Source organism: Mobula hypostoma, chromosome 4 (assembly GCF_963921235.1).
Source record: "Mobula hypostoma chromosome 4, sMobHyp1.1, whole genome shotgun sequence".
Lineage (NCBI taxonomy): Eukaryota > Metazoa > Chordata > Chondrichthyes > Myliobatiformes > Myliobatidae > Mobula > Mobula hypostoma.
The window spans coordinates 199,633,898-199,655,176 of record NC_086100.1 but is presented as its reverse complement, the minus strand read 5'-3'; the positions used below and the strand labels follow the sequence as shown (position 1 = coordinate 199,655,176).

Here is a 21,279-nt window from a genome sequence, read left to right as displayed (position 1 = left end):
CTAAAGCCACCTCCTTAAGTACCCTGGGATGCAGACCATTAGGTCCTGGGGACTTATCAGCCTTCAGACCCAACAGCCTATCCAACACCAATTCCTGTCTAATATAAATTTCCTTCAATTCATCCATTACTCTAGGTCCTTTGGCCACTATTACATCTGGGAGATTGTTTGTGTCTTCCCTAGTGAAGACAGATACAAAGTACCTGTTCAAGTCGTCTGCCATTCCCTTGTTCCCCATAATAAATTCACCTGCTTCTGTCTTCAAGGGCCCTATTTTGGTCTTAACTATTTTTTTCCTTTTCACATACCTAAGGAACCTTTTACTATCCTCCTTTATATTCTTGGCTAGTTTACCTTCATACCTTATTTTTTCTCCATGTATTGCCTTTTTAGTTACCTTCTGTTGCTCTTTAAAAGTTTCCCAATCCTCCAGCTTCCCACTCGTCTTTGCTATGTTATAATTCTTCTCTTTTATTTTTATACTGTCGATTACTTCCCTTGTCAGCCACGGCCTCCCCTTACTCCCCTGGGGATCTTTCTTCTTCTTTGGAATGAACTGATCCTGCACCTTCCGCATTATTCCCGGAAACACTTGCCATTGCTGTTCCACTGTCATCCCTGCTAGGGTATTGTTCCATTCAACTTTGGCCAGCTCCTCCCTCATAGCACCATAGTTCCCTTTGTTCAACTGTAATACTGACACTTGCGAGTTTCCCTTCTCCCTCTCAAATTGTAGATTAAAACTTATCATATTATGGTCACTACCTCCTAATGGCTCCTTTACCTCGAGGTCCCTGATCAAATCTGGTTCATTGCACAACACTAAATCTAGAATTGCGTTCTCTCTGGTAGGCTCCAGTACAAGCTGTTCTAAGAATCCATCTCGGAGGGTCTCCACAAACTCCCTTTCTTGGGGTCCAGTACCAACCTGATTCCTCCAGTTTACCTGCATGTTGAAGTTCCCCATAACACCTGTAGCATTACCTTTGCGACATGCCAATTTTAACTCTTGATTCAACTTACACCCCACATCCAGACTACTGTTTGGGGGCCTGTAGATAACTCCCATTAGGGTCTTTCTACCCTGAGAATTTCTCAGTTCTATCCATACTGACTCTACGTCTCCTGATTCTATGTCCCCCCTCGCAAGGGACTGAATATCATTCCTCACCAACAGAGCCACCCCACCCCCTCTGCCCATCAGTCTGTCCTTTCGATGGGACGTATACCCTTGAATATTCATTTCCTAGGCCCTGTCCACTTGAAGCCATGTCTCTGTTATTCCCACAACATCATACTTACCAATTTCCAACTGAGCCTCAAGCTGATGCACTTTATTTCTTATACTCCGTGCATTCACATACAATACTTTTAATTCATTACTCCCCTCACCTCCCACATCAGTTCCTATTTCACTTGGCCATACTGTACGATCCCTTCTTGAGCTGGAACTGGATAGAACTGAGAAATTGTAAGGGTAGAAAGACCCTAATGGGAGTTATCTACAGGCCCCCAAACAGTAGTCTGGATGTAGGGTGTAAATTAGTATAAGTCAAGATGGATTCGATCAATAAAAGACACCAGTGAGTGAGGTCCTGGTTTAAACTTTCAGTAGCCCAAAACGGGTAAGGTGAGATCGATCCTGAGTATTGATAAATGACTCTCACAAGTTTTCTGCAACTAGAAGTTTGCAGAGGGGAGAGGAAAGTTTGAAACAGAAGAAACCTAGTGACAAAGAGGTCACTGTTTGGACTCTCTGCTCTGTAGCCCGTAAGGGTGAGTTTGAGTTCTATTCGAATATGAAAGTGTGACTGTCACGTAGTTAATCAACAGCAGTGGGTTCTCTGGTGAGGGGAGTACCTTTGTGAATACCACTTGTGTGTTACCCTTGTTTGGGTGTGGTAGTTCACTGAAAAAAGGCACCCCTGTGGCAAATCACTGTTGGAGTTATTTCGTATGTCGTGGAACTGGATAAATGGCTATCACGTTGTGTGTTTGGGGTAACCTTGTGTTGAAACTACCTGTGTGTGATAATCCATGCCTGGGTTGGTAGTTTTACAACTTGAGGGTGGTACCTCAGTGATAAGCTACTGTTGGTGATAATCCATACGTGAATTCTGTTGGAGTATCCTGTGGCCACCACTTTGGGATGACCTGGAGCTGAATTCGGGTGTGGTACCACTTGTGTTGAAAGGCTATTCGTTGAAGATCACTGTCGGTGATATTTCATGTGTGGAGTGGAACAACTTCGGAGATAAATCCTACTACTATTGTTATTTTGTATTGCTGTTGTGGAATCTGTGGAATATCGATGTAATTGCCTTCTCTCGACATTTACCCTGGATTACAAATATCTTATCACCTATTCCATGGATGAACTGAACTTTCATACTTTACCATCTCAAGACTCTAAGCCTTGTTTCTCCCAAGCTCAATAGTTTGGGAGTTAGATTTGCATACATATATACACATAACACTGCTAACCTGTTTGATTTAGCTGGTTATATATATGTTAAATTAATTAAAGGCATCCGTTAGTCTTGCGAGACCATGGATCTGCAGGGCGCAGGCCTGGCCAAGGTTGTATGGAAGATCAGCAGTTGCCCATGCTGCAAGTCTCCCCTCTCCATGCGACCGATGTTGCCCAAGAGAAGGGCACTAGGACCCATACAGCTTGGCACCAGAGTCGTCACAGAGCAATGTGTGATTAAGTGCCTTGCTCAAGGACACAACACGTTGCCTTGGCTGGGGCTCGAACTCACGACCATCAGGTCGCTAGTCCAATGCCTTAACCACTTGGCCACGTGCCCACTGTATTATGTAGTTAGTAATAAAAATAGCATTAGTTAAAAGCAATACCAGACTAAAGGTGTTTTCCATTTCTGCTGCTTCTATAACCCGTTACAGGGTACGTAACATATCTGTCCCAGCTCCCTGAAGTTGTTGTCACTATGTTCCGCAGTCCATTGACCTTCCAGAGTCACTGGCGAAATCCAGCAGGGAGAAAGGCCATTCGGCCCATCTGATCCATGCTGACTGTGCTGGTCTCATCTGCCTGTACTTGGCCCATAGCCCTCTGAACCTCTCCAATCCATGTACATATCTAGATGGCTTTTAAATGTTGCTGAAGTGCCCGGCTCAACTACTGTATCTGGCAGCTCATTCCAAATATTCAACACTCTCTGTGTGAAGAAGCTGACCCACTGACCCTTTTAAATCTCTCCCCTCTGATCTCAAACCTGTGCCCTTTTTGTTTTAAACACTTCCTCCCACAGGAATATATGTGCTTTCACCCTGTCTGTGTCCGTTCTGATTCATTTACTTCATTCAGGTCACCCCTCAATTCCCTACGTTCCAGAAATAAAATCCTTTCCACACAACCTCTCCTTGTAACTCAGGCCCCCTGGTCCCTGGTGCAGGCAACATCCTGGTAAATCTTCCGGGGCGTCATGGCGAACACTCGATGGATACGATTAAATATTCCCGTTTCAGCCTGATACGGTACAGCTAAAAAACACAACTGCTTCCAAGGACAGTACAGTCAACAAAGATGTCTCGATGTGTTTAAAGGAACTATCGCTGCTCAAAACTGATGGAAACAACACCGATTGTGATCAGAAGCGCCCATGTAGGACACCACGGAGGAAGCGCAAGTGCAGAGCCGGGTTACAAGTGCGTTTGAGGAAACGGGGATTTAAACTCCGTATACCAACGATCTTGCTGGCAAACGTGCAGTCTCTGGTGAATAAAATCGATGATCTCAGAGCCAGGGTGCTGAATCAGAGGGACGTGAGGACCGCGTGTGTCCTTTGTGTCAGGGAATCCTGGTTAACCCCTTCCGTACCGGATGCAGTGATTCAGATCTACGGGTTTACTATGCACCGTCAGGATAGATCTACAGAGTCTCTCAAAAGTAGAAGTAGAGGAGTATGCTTCATGATCAGGTCTTCTTGGTGCACAAATATATCAGTGCTGTCACAATTCTGCTCACCAGACCTGGAATATCTAGCAGTAAAGTGCCGTCCTTTTTACCTACCACAGGAGATCTCTAGGATCATTTTGGTAGCAGTTTACATTCCACCTCAGGTCAATGTCAATCAGGCTTTAGATGATCTGAGCAATGGGATCAACATGCATGAAACAGCGCGCCCTAACGCCTTCACCATCGTTATGGGGGATTTTAACCAGGCCAGCCTGAAAAAAATCACTAAGCAAATCACTTTCAATTCCAGAGGAAACGCCGCACTGGACCATTGCTACACCACCATCAAGAATGCCTACCGTGCTGTTCCACGCCCTCACTTCGGGAAGTCTGATCATCACCTGGCTGTACTTCTGCTCCCTGAGTATATGATGATGATGATGTCAACTCAGGCCTGAGAGGACAGCGTTGGCTATTTTCATGCCTTACAAGGTGTGGTACGAGAGACTGTGTGGGGCGCCTCTCCTCACACAGACATTTCGCAGTATTTTGCTTTATTTTACGAGGTTGAGTTGCGAGCTCAACACTCAACCCGGCACGGATGGAAAGCGTATTCGGGAGCGAACCCTGAGAATAGGCAGAGACTGAAGACTGTAGCACCAGTACTTCAGGAGGACACGAAGCGACCACTCTCCACTGAACATCGACGACTCCTCCGCAGAGATCGTTATGAGCACCAAATTTCTTGGTGTTCGTCTGGTGGAGAATCTCACCTGGTCCCTCAACACCAGCTCCGTAGCAAAGAACGCCTAGCAGCGTCTCTACTTTCTGTGAAGGCTGAGAAAAGTCCATCTCCCACCCCCAATCCTCACCACATTCTACAGAGGTTGTATTGAGAGCATCCTGAGCAGCTGCATCACGGCCTGGTTCGGAAATTGCACCATCTCGGATCGCAAGACCTGGCAGCGGAAAGTAAGGTCAGCTGAGAAGATCATCGGGGTCTGTCTTCCCGCCATTACAGACATTTACACCACACGCTGCATCCGCAAAGCAAACAGCATTATGAAGGACCCCACACACCCCTCATACAAGTGCGTGAGTGGGCCAGTGAAGTAGTGGAGCTTTGAGGCTTTGACTCCAGAGGCTTCGACGAGAAGAGGCGGAGGACGAGCTAGCTCGCTGTTAATTTTTACAATGTCTCCTGAGACGGTGATGTGCCTCTTATGTGAGATGTGGCAGTGTTGGGGGAACGCCCCTCTCCCGCAGAGTCACACCTGCCAGAAGTGCATACGGCTGGGCGATCTGGAAGACCGTGTAAGGAATCTGGAGCAGCAGCTGGATGACCGTCGACTCATAAGGGAGAATGAGGCAGTCATAGATGAGAGCTACAGGAAGGTAGTCACACATAGGCTGTCGGAAGCAGGTCGTTGGGTGACAGTCAGATGGGGGAAAGCGAAGGTGAGCAGACAGGTAGTGCAGAGCACCCCTGTAGCCATTCCCCTGAATAATAAGTTCACCGTCCTGGATACTGTTAGCGGGGGTGACCGACCAGGTGTGAGCCATGGTGGCAGGGCCTCCGGCACTGAGTCTGACCCTGTGGTGCAGAAGGATGGGACGGAGAAGAGGAGAGCTGTTGTCATTGGAGACTCTATAGTCAGGGGAGCAGACAGGAGATTTTGTGGACGTGAGAAGGACACCCCCATGGTTTGTTGCCTCCTGGGTGCCAGGGTCCGGGATGTCTCTGACTGGGTGCACGACATCCTGGTACGAGAGGGAAAGCAACCAGAAGTCATGATACATGTTGGGACCAACGACATAGGCAGGAAGAGGGATGAGGTCCTGAAGTGTGAGTTTTGGGAACTAGGCAGAAGGCTGAAGAACAGAACCTCAAGGGTGGTGTTCTCAGGATTGCTGCCAGTGCTATGTGACAGTGATGGTAAGAATTGGAGGAGATGGCAGTTGAATGCGTGGCTGAGGAGTTGGTGCAGGGAGCAGGGTTTTAGATTTTTAGATCATTGGGATCTCTTCTGGAGAAGGTGGGACCTGTACAGATTGGATGGGTTGCACCTGAACTCGAGGGGGAGCAATATCCTTGCAGGAAGGTTTGCTAGCATGGTTCGAGAGGGTTTAAACTAATTTGCGAGGGGGATGGGACCTGGAGCAATAGAGCAGTGAAAGAAGTGTATGGAGTAAAGCCAGATCTAACATACAGAGAGGCTTTGAGAAAAGAGAAGCAGAATAAACGGTGTAAAGACAGTAAGATAGAAGGGCTGAAATGTGTGTACCTCAATGCAAGAAGCATCAGGAGCAAAGGTGATGAACTGAGAGCTTGGATACATACATGGAATTATGATGTAGTGGCCATTACAGAGACTTGGCTGGCACCAGGGCAGGAATGGATTCTCAATATTCCTGGATTTCAGTGCTTTAAAAGGGATAGAGAGGGCGGAAAAAGGGGAGGAGGGGTGGCATTACTGGTCAGGGATACTATTACAGCTACAGAAAGGGTGGGTAATGTAGCAGGATCCTCTTTTGAGTCAATATGGGTGGAAGTCAGGAACAAGAAGTGAGCGGTTACTGTATTGGGGGTATTCTTTAGGCCCCCTGGTAGTGCAGAGACACCGAGGAGCAGATTGGGAGGCAGATTTTGGAAAGGTACAAAAATAACAGGGTTGTTATCATGGGTGACTTTAACTTCCCTAATATTGATTGGCAACTGATTAGTTCCAAGGGTTTAGATGGGGCAGAGTTTGTTAAGTGTGTCCAGGATGGATTCCTGTCACAGTATGTGGACAGGCTGACCAGGGGGAATGCCATACTAGATCTAGTACTAGGTAATGAACCGGGTCAGGTCACAGATCTCTCAGTGGGTGAGCATCTGGGGGACAGTGACCACCACTCTCTGGCCTTTATAATTATCATGGAAAAGGATAGAATCAAAGAGGACAGGAAAATTTTTAATTGGGGAAAGGCAAATTATGAGGCTATAAGGCTAGAACTTGTGGGTGTGAATTGGGATGATGTTTTTGCAGGGAAATGTACTATGGACATGTGGTCGATGTTTAGAGATCTCTTGCGGGATGTAAGGGATAAATTTGTCCCGGTGAGGAAGATAAAGAATGGTAGGGTGAAGGAACCATGGGTGACAAGTGAGGTGGAAAATCTAGTCAGGTGGAAGAAGGCAGCATACATGAGGTTTAGGAAGCAAGGATCAGATGGGTCTATTGAGGAATATCGGGAAGCAAGAAAGGAGCTTAAGAAGGGGCTGAGAAGAGCAAGAAGGGGGCATGAGAAGGCCTTAGCGAGTAGGGTAAAGGAAAACCCCAAGGCATTCTTCAATTATGTGAAGAAAAAAGGGATGACAGGAGTGAAGATAGGACCGATTAGAGATAAAGGTGGGAAGATGTGCCTGGATGCTGTGGAAGTGAGCAAGGTCCTCAATGAATACCTCTCTTCGGTATTCGCCAATGAGAGGGAACTTGATGATGGTGAGGACAATATGAGTGAGGTTGATATTCTGGAGCATGTTAATATTAAGGGAGAGGAGGTGTTGCAGTTGTTAAAATACATTAGGATAGATAAGTCCGCGGGGCCTGACGGAATATTCCCCAGGCTGCTCCACGAGGCGAGACAGGAGATTGCTGAGCCTCTGGCTAGGATCTTTATGTCCTCGTTGTCTACGGGAATGGTACCGGAGGATTGGAGGAAGGCAAATGTTGTCCCCTTGTTCAAAAAGGTAGTAGGGATAGTCCGAGTAATTATAGACCAGTGAGCCTTATGTCTGTGGTGGGAAAGCTGTTGGAAAAGAGTCTTAGAGATAGCATCTATAGGCATTTAGAAAATCATGGCCTGATCAGGGACAGTCAACATGGCTTTGTGAAAGGCAGATCATGTCTAACAAGCCTGACAGAGTTCTTTGAGGAGGTGACCAGGCATATAGATGAGGGTAGCGCAGTGGATGTGATCTATATGGATTTTAGTAAGGCATTTGACAAGGTTCCACACGGTAGGCTTATTCAGAAATTTAGAAGGCATGGGATCCAGGGAAGTTTGGCCAGGTGGATTCAGAATTGGCTTGCCTGCAAAAGGCAGAGGGTGGTGGTGGAGGGAGTACATTCAGATTGGAGGATTGTGACTAGTGGTATCCCACAAGGATCTGTTCTGGGACCTCTACTTTTCATGATTTTTATTAACGACCTGGATGTGGGGGTAGAAGGGTGGGTTGGCAAGTTTGCAGATGACACAAATGTTGGTGGTGTTGTAGATAGTGTAGAGGATTGTCAAAGATCGCAGAGAGACATTGATAGGATGCAGAAGTGGGCTGAGAAGTGGCAGATGGAGTTCAACCCGGTGAAGTATGAGGTGGTACACTTTGGATGGACAAACTCCAAGGCAGAGTACAAAGTAAATGGCAGGATACTTGGTAGTGTGGAGGAGCAGAGGGATCTGGGGGTAGATATCCACAGACCTTGAAAGTTGCCTCACAGGTGGATAGGGTAGTTAAGAAAGCTTATGGGGTGTTGGCTTTCATAAGTCGAGGAATAGTGTTTAAGAGGCGCGATGTGATGATGCAGCTCTATAAAACTCTGGTTAGGCCAGACTTGGAGTACTGTGTCCAGTTCTGGTCACCTCACTATAGGAAGGATGTGGAAGGATGTGGAAGCATTGGAAAGGGTACAGAGGAGATTTACCAGGATGCTGCCTGGTTTAGAAAGTATGCAGTATGATCAGAGATTAAGGGGGCTAGGGCTTTACTCTTTGGAGAGAAGGAGGATGAGAGGAGACCTGATAGAGGTGTACAAGATAATAAGAGGAATAGATAGAGTGGATAGCCAGCGCCTCTTCCCCAGGGCACCACTGCTCAATACAGGAGGACATGGCTTTAAGGTAAGGGGTGGGAAGTTCAACACTAGTGAAGTTTAAGAGACCACTAGACAGGTGTATGGAGGATTTTAAGGTGGCGGCTTATATGGGAGGCAGGGTTTGAGGGTCGGCACAACATTGTGGGCTGAAGGGCCTGTACTGTGCTGTACTATTCTATGTTCTATGTTCCAACTCTTCTTCCTCTTGCCATCTGGAAAAAGGCACCGAAGCATTCGGGCTCTCAGGACCAGAGTATGTAACAGTTTCTTCCCCCAAGCCATCAGACTCCTCAATACCCAGATCTTGGACTGAAACCAACTTACTGCCCTCTACTCTGCCTATTGTCTTGTTTATTATTTATTGTAATGCCTGCACTGTTTTGTGCACTTTATGCAGTCCTGGATAGGTCTGTAGCCTAGTGTAGTTTTTGTGTTGTTTGACGTAGTTCAGTGTAGTTTTTGTATTGTTTCATGTAGCACCATGGTCCTGAAAAATGTTGTATCATTTTTACTGTGCACTGCACCAGCAGTTATGGTCAAAATGACAATAAAAAGTGACTTGACTTGAGCAACAAGAAGGTATTTGACAAGAGAAGCACAGGAGCACCTACCGGACTGCTTTGATCCAGTGGACTAGACTGTATTCAGGATTCAGCTTTGAATCTGGATGAGTATGCTGCAGTTGTTATCGACTTCATTCAAACCTGTGTGGATGAGAGTGTACCCACAAAGACTTACTGTACATTCCCAAACCAAAAGCCGTGGATGAACCAGGAGGTGTGTCATCTGCTGAAGGCCAGATCTGTGGCATTCAAGTTGTGACCCAGGCCTGTACCAGAAAACCAGGTACGATTTATGGAGGGCTACATCAATGGTGAAGAGAACCTCAAACGAGATGGGAGGCAACATCGGATGCAAGGCAACTCTGGAAGGGTTTGCAAGACATTACTTCCTACAAAGCAAAACCCAATAACATCAATGGCAGCGATGCTTCACTACCAGATGAACTCAACGCCTTCACTGCACACTTTGAAAGGGAGAACACAATTACGGCTGTGAAAAACTCTGCTGCACCTAATGACCCAGTGATCTCTGGCTTAGAGGCTGATGTTAGGCTGTCTTTAAAGAGAGTGATCCCTCGCAAGGCAGTAGGTCCTGATGGAGTACCTGGTAAGGTTCTGAAAACCTGTGCCAACCAACTGGCAGGAGTATTCAAGGACATTTTCAACCTCTCACTGCTACAGGCAGAAGTTCCCACTTTCTTAAAAAAGGCAACAATTATATCAGTGCCTAAGAAGAATAATGTGGGCTGTCTTAATGACTATCACCCGTTAGCACTCACATCGACAGTGATGAAATGCTCTGAGAGGTTGGTCATGACTAGACTGAACTTTTGCCTCAGCAAGGACCTGGACCCACTGCAATTTGTCTATCGCCACAATAGGCCAACAGTAGATGCAATCTCATTGGCTCTTCACACAGCTTTAGACCACCTGGATAACACAAAAACCTACATCAGGATGCTGTTCGTTGACTATAGCTCATAATTTAATACCATCATTCCCACAATCCTGATTGAGAAGTTACAGAACCTGGGCCTCTCCACATCCTTCTGCAATTGGATCCTTGACTTCCTAACTGGAAGACCAGAATCTGTGTGGATTGGTGATAACGTATCCTCCTCGCTGACGATCAGCACTGGTGCACCTCAGGTGTGTGTGCTTAGCCCAATCCTCATAGAGGGATCAGAAGTGGAGAGAGTGAGCAGTTTCAAGTTTCTGGGTTCAAGATCTGAGGATCTAACCTGATCCCAACATATCGATGTACAAACCCCATTTCCAGAAAAGTTGGGATATTTTCCAAAATGCAATAAAAACAAAAATCTGTGATATGTTAATTCACATGAACCTTTATTTAACTGACAAAAGTACAAAGAAAAGATTTTCAATAGTTTTACCGACCAACTTAATTGTATTTTGTAAACATACACAAATTTAGAATTTGATGGCTGCAACACCCTCAACAAAAGTTGGGACAGAGGCATATTTACCATTGTGTTACATCATCTTTTCCTTTAATAACACTTTTTAATCATTTTGGAACTGAGGATACTAATTGTAGTAGATTTGCAATTGGAAATTTTGTCCATTCTTTCTTGATATAAGACTTCAGCTGCTCAACAGTCCGTGGTCTCCGATGTCTGATTCTCCACTTCATGATGAAAGATAGGAAATAGATCTGGACTGGCAGCAGGCCAGTCAAGCACACAAACTCTGTGTCTACAAAGCCATGCTGTTGTAGCCCGTGCAGAATGTGGTCTGGCATTGTCCTGCTGAGATAAGCATGGACGTCCCGGGAAGAGACGTTGCCTTAATGGCAACATATGTCTCTCTAAAATCCTAATATACGCCTCAGAGTCAATGGTACCTTCACATACATGCAACTCACCAATGCCGTGGGCACTGATGCACCCCCATACCATCACAGATGCTGGCTTTTGCACCTTTTGCTGGTAACAATCTGGATGGTCGTTTTCATCTTTGGCACGGAGAACTCGACGCCCCTTTTTTCCGAAAACTAGCTGAAATGTGGGCTCATCTGACCACAGCACACGGTTCCACAGTCTTTCGGTCCACCTGAGATGAGCTCGGGCCCAGAGAACTCGCCGGCATTTCTGCATAGAGTTGATGTATGGCTTCCTCCTTGCGTAATACAGTTTCAAGTTGCATTTCTGGATGCAGCGACGGACTGTGTTGAGTGACAGTGGTTTTCCGAAGTACTCCCGAGCCCAGGTGGCTATAATTGTCACAGTAGCATGATGGTTTCTTAGGCAGTGCCACCTGAGGGCTCGAAGATCACGCGCATTCAACAGTGATTTCCGACCTTGCCCTTTACGCACTGAGATGTCTCTGAATTCTCTGAATCTTTTCACAATATTATGTATTGTAGTTGTTGAAAGACCTAAATTCTCTGCAATCTTGCGTTAAGAAATGTTCCTTTTGAACTGACTAACAATTCTCTCGCAAATTTTGGCACAAGGGGGTGAGCCACGACCCATCCTTGCTTGCAAAGACTGAGCCTTTGATGGACGCTACTTTTATACCCAGTCATGATACCTCACCTGCTACCAATTAACCTGCTTAATGTGAACTCTTCCAAACCGGTGTTACTTGAATATTCTGTGCACTTTTCAATCTTATTTTAACTCTGTCCCAACTTTTGTTGAGGGTGTTGCAGCCATCACATTCTAAATTTGTGTATGTTTACAAAATACAATTAAGTTGGTCAGTAAAACTATTGAAAATCTTTTCTTTGTACTTTTGTCAGTTAAATAAAGGTTCATGTGAATTAACATATCACAGACTTTTGTTTTTATTGCATTTTGGAAAATATCCGAACTTTTCTGGAAATGGGGTTTGTAGTTATAAAGAAGGCAAGACAGTGGCTATACTTCATTAGGAGTTTGAAGAGATTTTGCATGTCAACAAATAGATTCAAAAACTTTTAATGATGTATCGTGGAGAGCATCTGACAGGCTGCACCCGGTATGGTATGGTTGGGGGGGGGGTCTACTGCACAGGACCGAAAGAAGCTGCAGAGGGTTGTAAATCTGGACAGCTCCATCTTGGCTACTAGCCTACAAAGTACCCAGGACATCTTTACGAAGCAGTGTCTCACAAAGGCAGCGTCCATTATTAAGGACCTCCAGCACCCAGGCCATGCCCTTTTCTCACTGTTACCATCAGGTAGGAGATACAGAACCCTGAAGACACACACTCAGCGATTCAGGAACAGCTTCTTCCCCTCTGCCATCCGATTCCTAAATGGACATTGAATCTTTGGACACGACCTCACTTTTTTAATATACAGTATTTCTGTTTTTGCATGTTTTTTTAAAAAATCTATTCAATATACGTAAACTGTAATTGATTTACTTTGTTTTTTTTCTCTTCTATATTATGTTTTGCAATGAACTGCTGCTGCTCAGTTAACAAATTTCATGTCACATTCCGGTGATAATAAACCTGATTCTGATTCTGATCTTTTCCGCACTCTTTCCATACCCTCCCCTCCCCCTTCCTCCAGACCTCCTTTCCCTGTCCACTGGTTCTCCCCCTACCCAACCACCCTCCACTTTCCCAAGCCCCTACCCCCAAGTCCTAGCTGGGTGGGAGCTCTTCGTGTACAGACCTCCTCTCCCCAGCACCGGTGGGGCCACACGTGTGGAGTTCTCGGCCCAGGAAGGAGGAGCCTGTCTCTGTCACACACTGGGAATGGGTCGCTCGACCGAAGCTCGGAATGGGAGAGTTGTCCCATCAGGGAAGGGCGAATCGGTGAGGCTGCAGCTCACCGGAGACCGAGAGCATGAAGGGGATTGACGGGGGAGCTGGTGGAATCTGCTGCTGGGAGGGACAGAACTGAGTGTGTGTGAGGGTCCCTTCTCCTCCCGGTTTCAACCATCACCTTGTGTTTCTGTCTCCCCTCTCCACTCCCCCCAGCTTTTAACTCTGACTCCTCATCTTTGTTCTCCAGTCCTGCTGAAGGGTCTTGGCCCAAAAAAATCGAATCCTTTCTCCATAAATGCTGCCTGACTTGTTGAGTTCCTCCAGCATTGTGTGTGCTGGTCAGATTTCCAGCATCTGCTGTTTTTCTCTTGTTTGTCGTGAGTATTGTCTGTGTGTGTGTGTGTGTGTGTGTGTGTGTGTGTGTGTGTGTGTCTGTCTGTCTGTCTGTCTGTCTCGCTCTATCTGTGTTTGTGTCCGAGTCCCTCTGCCAAATGAAGCAGTGGCGGCTACCTCAGTAAATATATTTAAGACAAGGTTGGATTGATTTTTGCATAGTAGGGAAATAACGGGTTATGGGGAAAAGGCAGGTGGGTGGAGATGAGTCCGTGGTCAGATCAGCCGGGATCTTATTGGATGGCGGAGCAGGCTTGACGGGCCAGATGGCCGACTCCTGCCCCTATTTCTTATGTTCTTATGTGTTTCTGTGTGTGTGTGTGTGTGTGTGTGTGTGTGTGAGAGAGAGAATCATCACTGAACCAGAGAATCTTCATTGCCACAGATCATCCGAGACCAGTTCCTGCTCCTCGGCAATCTTTGGGGACTCGTCACGTTCCCACCGTGCGAACCTCACCAACTACCAGCGGTAAGTGGACGAGAAATCTTGGAGAATTCCTTCCTGATGGTGTAGTAAAAAGTGTCAGAGACACATCTGTCCCAGCTCCCTGAAGTTGTTGTCACTATGTTCTACCGTCCATTGATCTTCCAGAGTCACTGGCGAAATCCAGCAGGGAGAAAGGCCGTTCGGCCCATCTGATCCATGCTGACTGTGCTGGTCTCATCTGCCTGTACTTGGCCCATAGCCCTCTGAACCTCTCCAATACATGTACATATCTAGATGGCTTTTAAATGTTGCTGAAGTGCCCGTCTCAACTACTGTATCTGGCAGCTCATTCCAAATATTCGACACTCTCTGTGTGAAGAAGCTGACCCGATGACCCTTTTAAATCTCTCCCCTCTGATCTCAAACCTGTGTCTTTTTGTTTTAAACACTCCCTCCGACAGGAAAGTATGTGCATTCCCTGTCTATGTCCCTTCTGATTCATTTACTTCATTCAGGTCTCCCCTCAATTACCTACGTTCCAGAAATAAAATCCTTTCCACACAACCTCCCCTTGTAACTCAGGCCCCCTGGTCCCTGGTGCAGGCAACATCCTGGTAAATCTTCCGGGGCTTCTCGGCGAATTCTCAATGGATACGATTAAATATTCCCGTTTCAGCCTGATACGGTACAGCTAAAAAACACAACTGCTTCCAAGGACAGTACAGTCGACAAAGATGTCTCGATGTGTTTAAAGGAACTATCGCTGCTCAAAACCGATGGAAACAACACCGATTGTGATCAGAAGTGCCCACGTAGGACACCACGGAGGAAGCGCAAGTGCAGAGCCGGGTTACAAGTGCGTTTGAGGAAACGGGGATTTAAACTCCGTATACCGACGATCTTGCTGGCGAACGTGCAGTCTCTGGTGAATAAAATCGATGATCTCAGAGCCAGGGTGCTGAATCAGAGGGACGTGAGGACCGCGTGTGTCCTTTGTGTCAGGGAATCCTGGTTAACCCCTTCCGTACCGGATGCAGTGATTCAGATCTACGGGTTTACTATGCACCGTCAGGATAGATCTACAGAGTCTCTCAAAAGCAGAGGTGGAGGAGTATGCCTCAGGGTCAGCTCTTCTTGGTGCACAAATATATCAGTGCTGTCACAATTCTGCTCACCAGACCTGGAATATCTAGCAGTAAAGTGCCGTCCTTTTTCCCTACCAAGGGAGTTCTCTAGGATCATTTGGTAGCAGTTTACATTCAATCTCAGGCAATATCAATCAGGCTTTAGATGATCTGAGCAATGGGATCAACATGCACGAAACAGCGCGCCCTAACGCCTTCACCATCGTTTTGGGGGATTTTAACCAGGCCAGTCTGAAAAAAATCACTAAGGAAATACCATCAACAGATCACTTGCAAAACCAGAGGAAACAACACACTGGACCATTGCTACACCACCATCAAGAATGCCTGCTGTGCGATTCCACGCCCTCACTTCGGGAAGTCTGATCACCTGGCTGTACTTCTACTCCCCGAGTATAGCCAGAGACTGAAGACTGTAGCACCAGTAGTGAGGACCAGGAAGGTATGGACAAGGGAAGCACAGGATCACCTACAGGACTGCTTTGAATCGGTGGACTGGACTGTATTCAGGGATTCATCTTTGAATCCAGATGAGTATGCTGCAGTTGTTACCAACTTCATTAAAACCTGTGTGGATGAGTGTGTGCCCACAAAGACTTACTGTACATTCCCAAACCAAAAGTCATGGATGAACCAGGAGGTACGTCGTCTGCTGAAGGCTGGATCTGTGGCATTCAAGTCTGGCAACCCAGGCCTGTACCAGAAAACCAGGTATGATTTGTGCAGAGTTATTTCAAAGGCGAAGCGACAATTTTGGATGAGGTTGGAGGCAACATCGGATGCACGGCAACTCTGGAAGGGTTTGCAAGACATTACTTCCTACAAAGCAAAACCCAATAGCATGAATGGCAGTGATGCTTCACTACCAGATGAACTTAACGCCTTCTATGCACACTTTGAAAGGGAGAACACAACTACAGCTGTGAAGATCCCTGCTGCCCCTGATAACCCAGTGATCTCTGTCTCAGAGGCTGATGTTAGACTGTCTTTAAAGAGAGTGAGCCCTCGCAAGGCGGAAGGTCCTGATGGAATACCTGGTAAGGTTCTGAAAACCTGTGCCAACCAACTGGCAGGAGTATTCAAGGACATTTTCAACCTCTCACTGTTATGGGGAGAAGTACCCACTTCAAAAGGTAACAATTATGTCAGTGCCTAAGAAGAATAATGTGGGCTGTCTTAATGACTATCACCCAGTAGCACTCACATCGACAGTGATGAAATGCTCTGAGAGGTTGGTCAGGACTAGACTGAACTCCTGCCTCAGCAAGGACCTGGACCCACTGCAATTTGCCTATCGCCACAATAGGCCAACAGTAGATGCAATCTCATTGGCTCTTCACACAGCTTTAGACCACCTGGATAACACAAACACCTACATCATGCTGTTCATCCACTATAGCTCATAATTTAATACGATCATTCGCACAATCCTAATTAAGAAGTTACAGAACCTGGGCCTCTCTACATCATTCTGCAATTGGATCCTCGACTTCATAACGGGGAGACCACAATCTGTGTGGATTGGTGATAACATCTCCTCCTCGCTGACGATCAGCACTGGTGCACCTCCGGGGTGTGTGCTTAGCCCACTGCTCTACTCTCTCTACACTCACGACTGTGTGGCTAAGCATGGCTCAAATATTATCTATAAATTTGCTGATGATACAACCATCGTTGGTAGTATCTCAGGTGGTGAGGAGAGGGCACACAGGAGTGACGTATGCCAACTAGTGCATGGTGTGGCAGCAACAACCTGGAACTGAACCTCAGTAAGACGGAAGAGCTGATTGTGGACTTCAGGAAGGGTAAGATGAAGGAACACACACCAATCCTCATAGAGGGATCAGAAGTGGAGAGAGTGAGCAGCTTCAAGTTCCTGGGTGTCAGGATCACTGAGGATCTAACCTGATCCCAACATATCGATGTAGTTATAAAGAAGGCAAGACAGTGGCTATACTTCATTAGGAGTTTGAAGAGATTTTGCATGTCAACAAATAGATTCAAAAACTTTTAATGATGTATCGTGGAGAGCATCTGACAGGCTGCACCCGGTATGGTATGGTTGGGGGGGGTGTCTACTGCACAGGACCGAAAGAAGCTGCAGAGGGTTGTAAATCTGGACAGCTCCATCTTGGGTACTAGCCTACAAAGTACCCAGGACATCTTCAGGGAGTGGTGTCTCACAAAGGCAGAGTCCATTATTAAGGACCTCCAGCACCCAGGGAATACCCTTTTCTCACTGATACCATCAGGTAGGAGATACAGAAGCCTGAAGGCACACACTCAGTGATTCAGGAACAGCTTCTTCCCCTCTGCCATCTGATTCCTAAATGGACATTCAATCTTTGGACACGACCTCACTTTTTTAATATACAGTATTTCTGTTTTTGCATGTTATTTTAAAAAATCTATTCAATATACGTAAACTGTAATTGATTTACTTTGTTTTTTTTCTCTTCTATATTATGTTTTGCAATGAACTGCTGCTGCTCAGTTAACAAATTTCATGTCACATTCCGGTGATAATAAACCTGATTCTGATTCTGATCTTTTCTGCACTCTTTCCATACCCTCCCCTCCCCCTTCCTCCAGACCTCCTTTCCCTGTCCACTGGTTCTCCCCCTACCCCACCACCCTCCACTTTCCCAAGCCCCTACCCCCAAGTCCCAGCTGGGTGGGAGCTCTTCGTGTACAGACCTCCTCCCCCCAGCACCGGTGGGGCCACACGTGTGGAGTTCTCGGCCCAGGAAGGAGGAGCCTGTCTCTGTCACACACTGGGGATGGGTTGCTCGACCGAAGCTCGGAATGGGAGAGTTGTCCCATCAGGGAAGGGCGAATCCGTGAGGCTGCAGCTCACCGGAGACTGAGAGCATGAAGGGGATTGACGGGGGAGCTGGTGGAATCTGCTGCTGGGAGGGACAGAACTGAGTGTGTGTGAGGGTCCCTCCCCCTCCCGGTTTCAACCATCACCTTGTGTTTCTGTCTCCCCTCTCCACTCCCCCCAGCTTTTAACTCTGACTCCTCATCTTTGTTCTCCAGTCCTGCTGAAGGGTCTTGGCCCAAAAAAATCGAATCCTTTCTCCATAAATGCTGCCTGACTTGTTGAGTTCCTCCAGCATTGTGTGTGCTGGTCAGATTTCCAGCATCTGCTGCTTTTCTCTTGTTTGTCGTGAGTATTGTGTGTGTGTGTGTGTGTGTGTGTCTGTCTGTCTGTCACTCACTGTGTTTGTGTATTGTGTGTCTGTGGGTCTGTGTGTCTGTATTTGTGTGTATGTCATACAGTATTGTCTGTATGTGTGTGTCTGTGTGGTAGGGTATTGTCTGTGTGTGGGGGGTGTGTGTTGTAGATATTGTCTGTCTGTGTGTGTCTGTGTTTGTGTGTGAGTCTGTGTGTATGGCTGTGTTCTCTCTTTGTGTCTCTCGGTGTTTATGTGTGCGTGTCTTTGGGTGTGTGTCTGTGAGTGTGTGACATGTCTGTGGGTCTTGTCATTTGTGTGTGTGTCTCTGTCACTCTCTCTCTTTCTGTGCATGTCTCTCATTGTGTCTGTCTGTGTCTGTGTCTGCGTGTGTGTGAATCGTCACTGAACCAGAGAATCTTCATTGCCACAGATCATCCGAGACTAGTTCCAGCTCTTCAGAGATCTTTGGGGACTCGTCAAGTTCCCACCGTGCAAACCTCGCCAACCCCCAGTGGTAAGTGGAGAGAAATGTTGGAGAATTTCTTCCTGATGGTGTAGTTAAAAATGTCAGAGATGCATCTGTCCCAGCTCCCTGAAGTTGTTGTCACTATGTTCTGCCGCATTGATCTTCCAGAGTCTCTGGTGACATCCAGCATGGAGAGAGGCCGTTTGGCCCATCTGATCCATGCCGACTGCGCTGGCCGAGTGTTTTAAATAGTTATAGTCATAGTCATACTTTATTGATCCCACGGGGAAATTGGTTTTCGTTACAGTTGCACCATAAATAATAAATAGTAATAGAACCATAAATAATTAAATAGTAATATGTAAATTATGTCAGTAAATTATGAAATAAGTCCAGGACCAGCCTATCGGCTCAGGGTGTCTGACCCTCCAAGGGAGGAGTTGTAAGGTTTGATGGCCACAGGCAGGAATGACTTCCTATGACGCTCTGTGTTGCATCTCGGTGGAATGAGTCTCTGGCTGAATGTACTCATGTGCCCACCCAGTACATTATCCATGGGAGACATTGTCCAAGATGGCACGCAACCTAGACAGCATCCTCTTTTCAGACACCACCGTGAGAGAGTCCAGTTCCATCCCCACAACATCACTGGCCTTTCGAATAAGCTTGTTGATTTTGTTGGTGTCTGCTACCCTCAGCCTGCTGCCCCAGCACACAACAGCAAACATGATAGCACTGGCCACCACAGACTCCCTCCCTTGGGAAAACATGTGCTTTCCCCTGTCTACGTCCCTTCTGATCTCATTTACCTCATTCAGGTCACCTCTCAATGGCCTACATCCCTGAAAATAAAGTCCTTGTCTATACAACCTCTCCTTGTAACTCAGGCCCCCAGATTTTGGCAACGTCCTGGTAAATCTTTTCTGTACGTTTTCTAGTGTAATACCATCTTTCCTATACAGGGTGACTAAAACTGTGCACAATAGTCCCAATGCAGCCTCACCAATGCCTTGTATAACTGCAACAGAACTCCTCCACTCAGTGAAGGCCAGGGGGCCACACACCCCCACTGTCCTGTCTTTCTGTGATGCCATTGTCTGCAAACCATGCACTTGCACTCCAATTCAACTCCGCAGGGCTCTACAATTCACTGCTCAAGGCCAGTCTTGGTTCGATTTCCTAAAATGTGACACCTGACATTTATGTGGATTGTACGGCATTTGCCAACTCACACACAGCTGTGGATTGACAATCCCCTTGTCAGGATCACTAGCCAATTCATGTGCAGAAACCACAGAGACTTCCGCAATTCAAACAGAACTAAAGATTTATCACAGAAATTAACCAGAAAACCGAACAGGAGCTCAAGCACTCTATACAGAATGTCGATGGACAGAAATCACTGACGATACATAGAGAGAACTGGGTCTGAGTTTGACCTGACAAGAAACCACAGTGACCCAGCAGAGAGACGTTTCCCTGCCTCTGAAATACACCCTGGCGCATGTAGGAATTCCGGACATTGACAATGCTGTGCTAAATACGCAATTTATCCCCAATTGAATAAAAGTGATAAGAACAAAGAGTTTAACAATCCACATGACCCCAACTGCAAAACGAAGGGAAAAACCTGGGCGAATAGAAAGACAAACAATTAGACACAACAGATAATCAATCTAAGGACAACGTAAACCCACGAGGTGACGTTGAGAAAAATACAGTCGGCATACAAACTGAAAGTGCGATCTATGAGATCCCCCCTCATTCTCCTGAACTCCAGGGAATATAGCCCAAGAGCTGCCAGACATTCCTGATACGGTAACCCTTTCATTCCTGGAATCATTCTCCTGAACCTTCTCTGAACCCTCTCCAATGTCAGTATATCCTTTCTAAAATAAGGAGCCCAAAACTGCACACAATATTCCAAGTGTGGTCTCACGAGTGCCTTATAAAGCCTCAACATCACATCCCTGCTCTTATATTCTGTACCTCTAGAAATGAATGCCAACATTGCATTCACCTTCTTCATCACCAACTCAACCTGGAGTTTACTCTGAGGGTATCCTGCACAAGGACTCCCAAGTTCCTTTGCATCTCTGCATTTTGCATTCTCTCCCCATCTAAATAATAGTCTGCCTGTTTGTTTCTTCCACCAAAGTGCATGACCATACAGTTTCCAACATTGTGTTTCATTTGCCACTTTTTTGCCCATTCCACTAAACTATCCAAGTCTCTCTGCAGGCTCTCCGTTTCCTCAACACTACCCGCTCCTCCACCTATCTTTGTCCGGTGTACTACAGATGTCTTCCACTGTGAAGACTGATGCAAAATACGCATTCAGTTCTTCTACCATCTCTGCATCTCTCATTACAATATCTCCAGCGTCATTTTCTATTGGTCCTATATCTACCCTCGACTCTCTTTTACCCTTTATATACTCAACATATTTTGAGTGCATGCAGAGTCAATCTTTCCAGTGGCATGTACACTTGGAGACATAACAACGTTCTCAAAGTTGTAACAGAAGCGGTTGAGCAGAGAGTACTGCAGCACAACTTATCTCATGCCCCATGCTGCACAGAACATTGCAAGTCATTTG

The 21,279-nt window shown here is 46.4% G+C and overlaps 1 protein-coding gene across 1 annotated transcript in view; it reads left to right on the top strand.

Annotated features, from left to right (window-relative positions):
- The window catches only part of LOC134345882 (apolipoprotein L6-like), a 64,313-nt gene that overhangs the window by 22,122 nt on the left and 20,912 nt on the right, over nt 1-21,279 (top strand). Inside the window, exons 5-6 of the mRNA XM_063047202.1 lie at nt 13,849-13,932; nt 18,645-18,728. Coding sequence (XP_062903272.1) covers nt 13,849-13,932; nt 18,645-18,728 — 168 coding nt within the window. The remainder of the gene's footprint in view (nt 1-13,848; nt 13,933-18,644; nt 18,729-21,279) is intronic.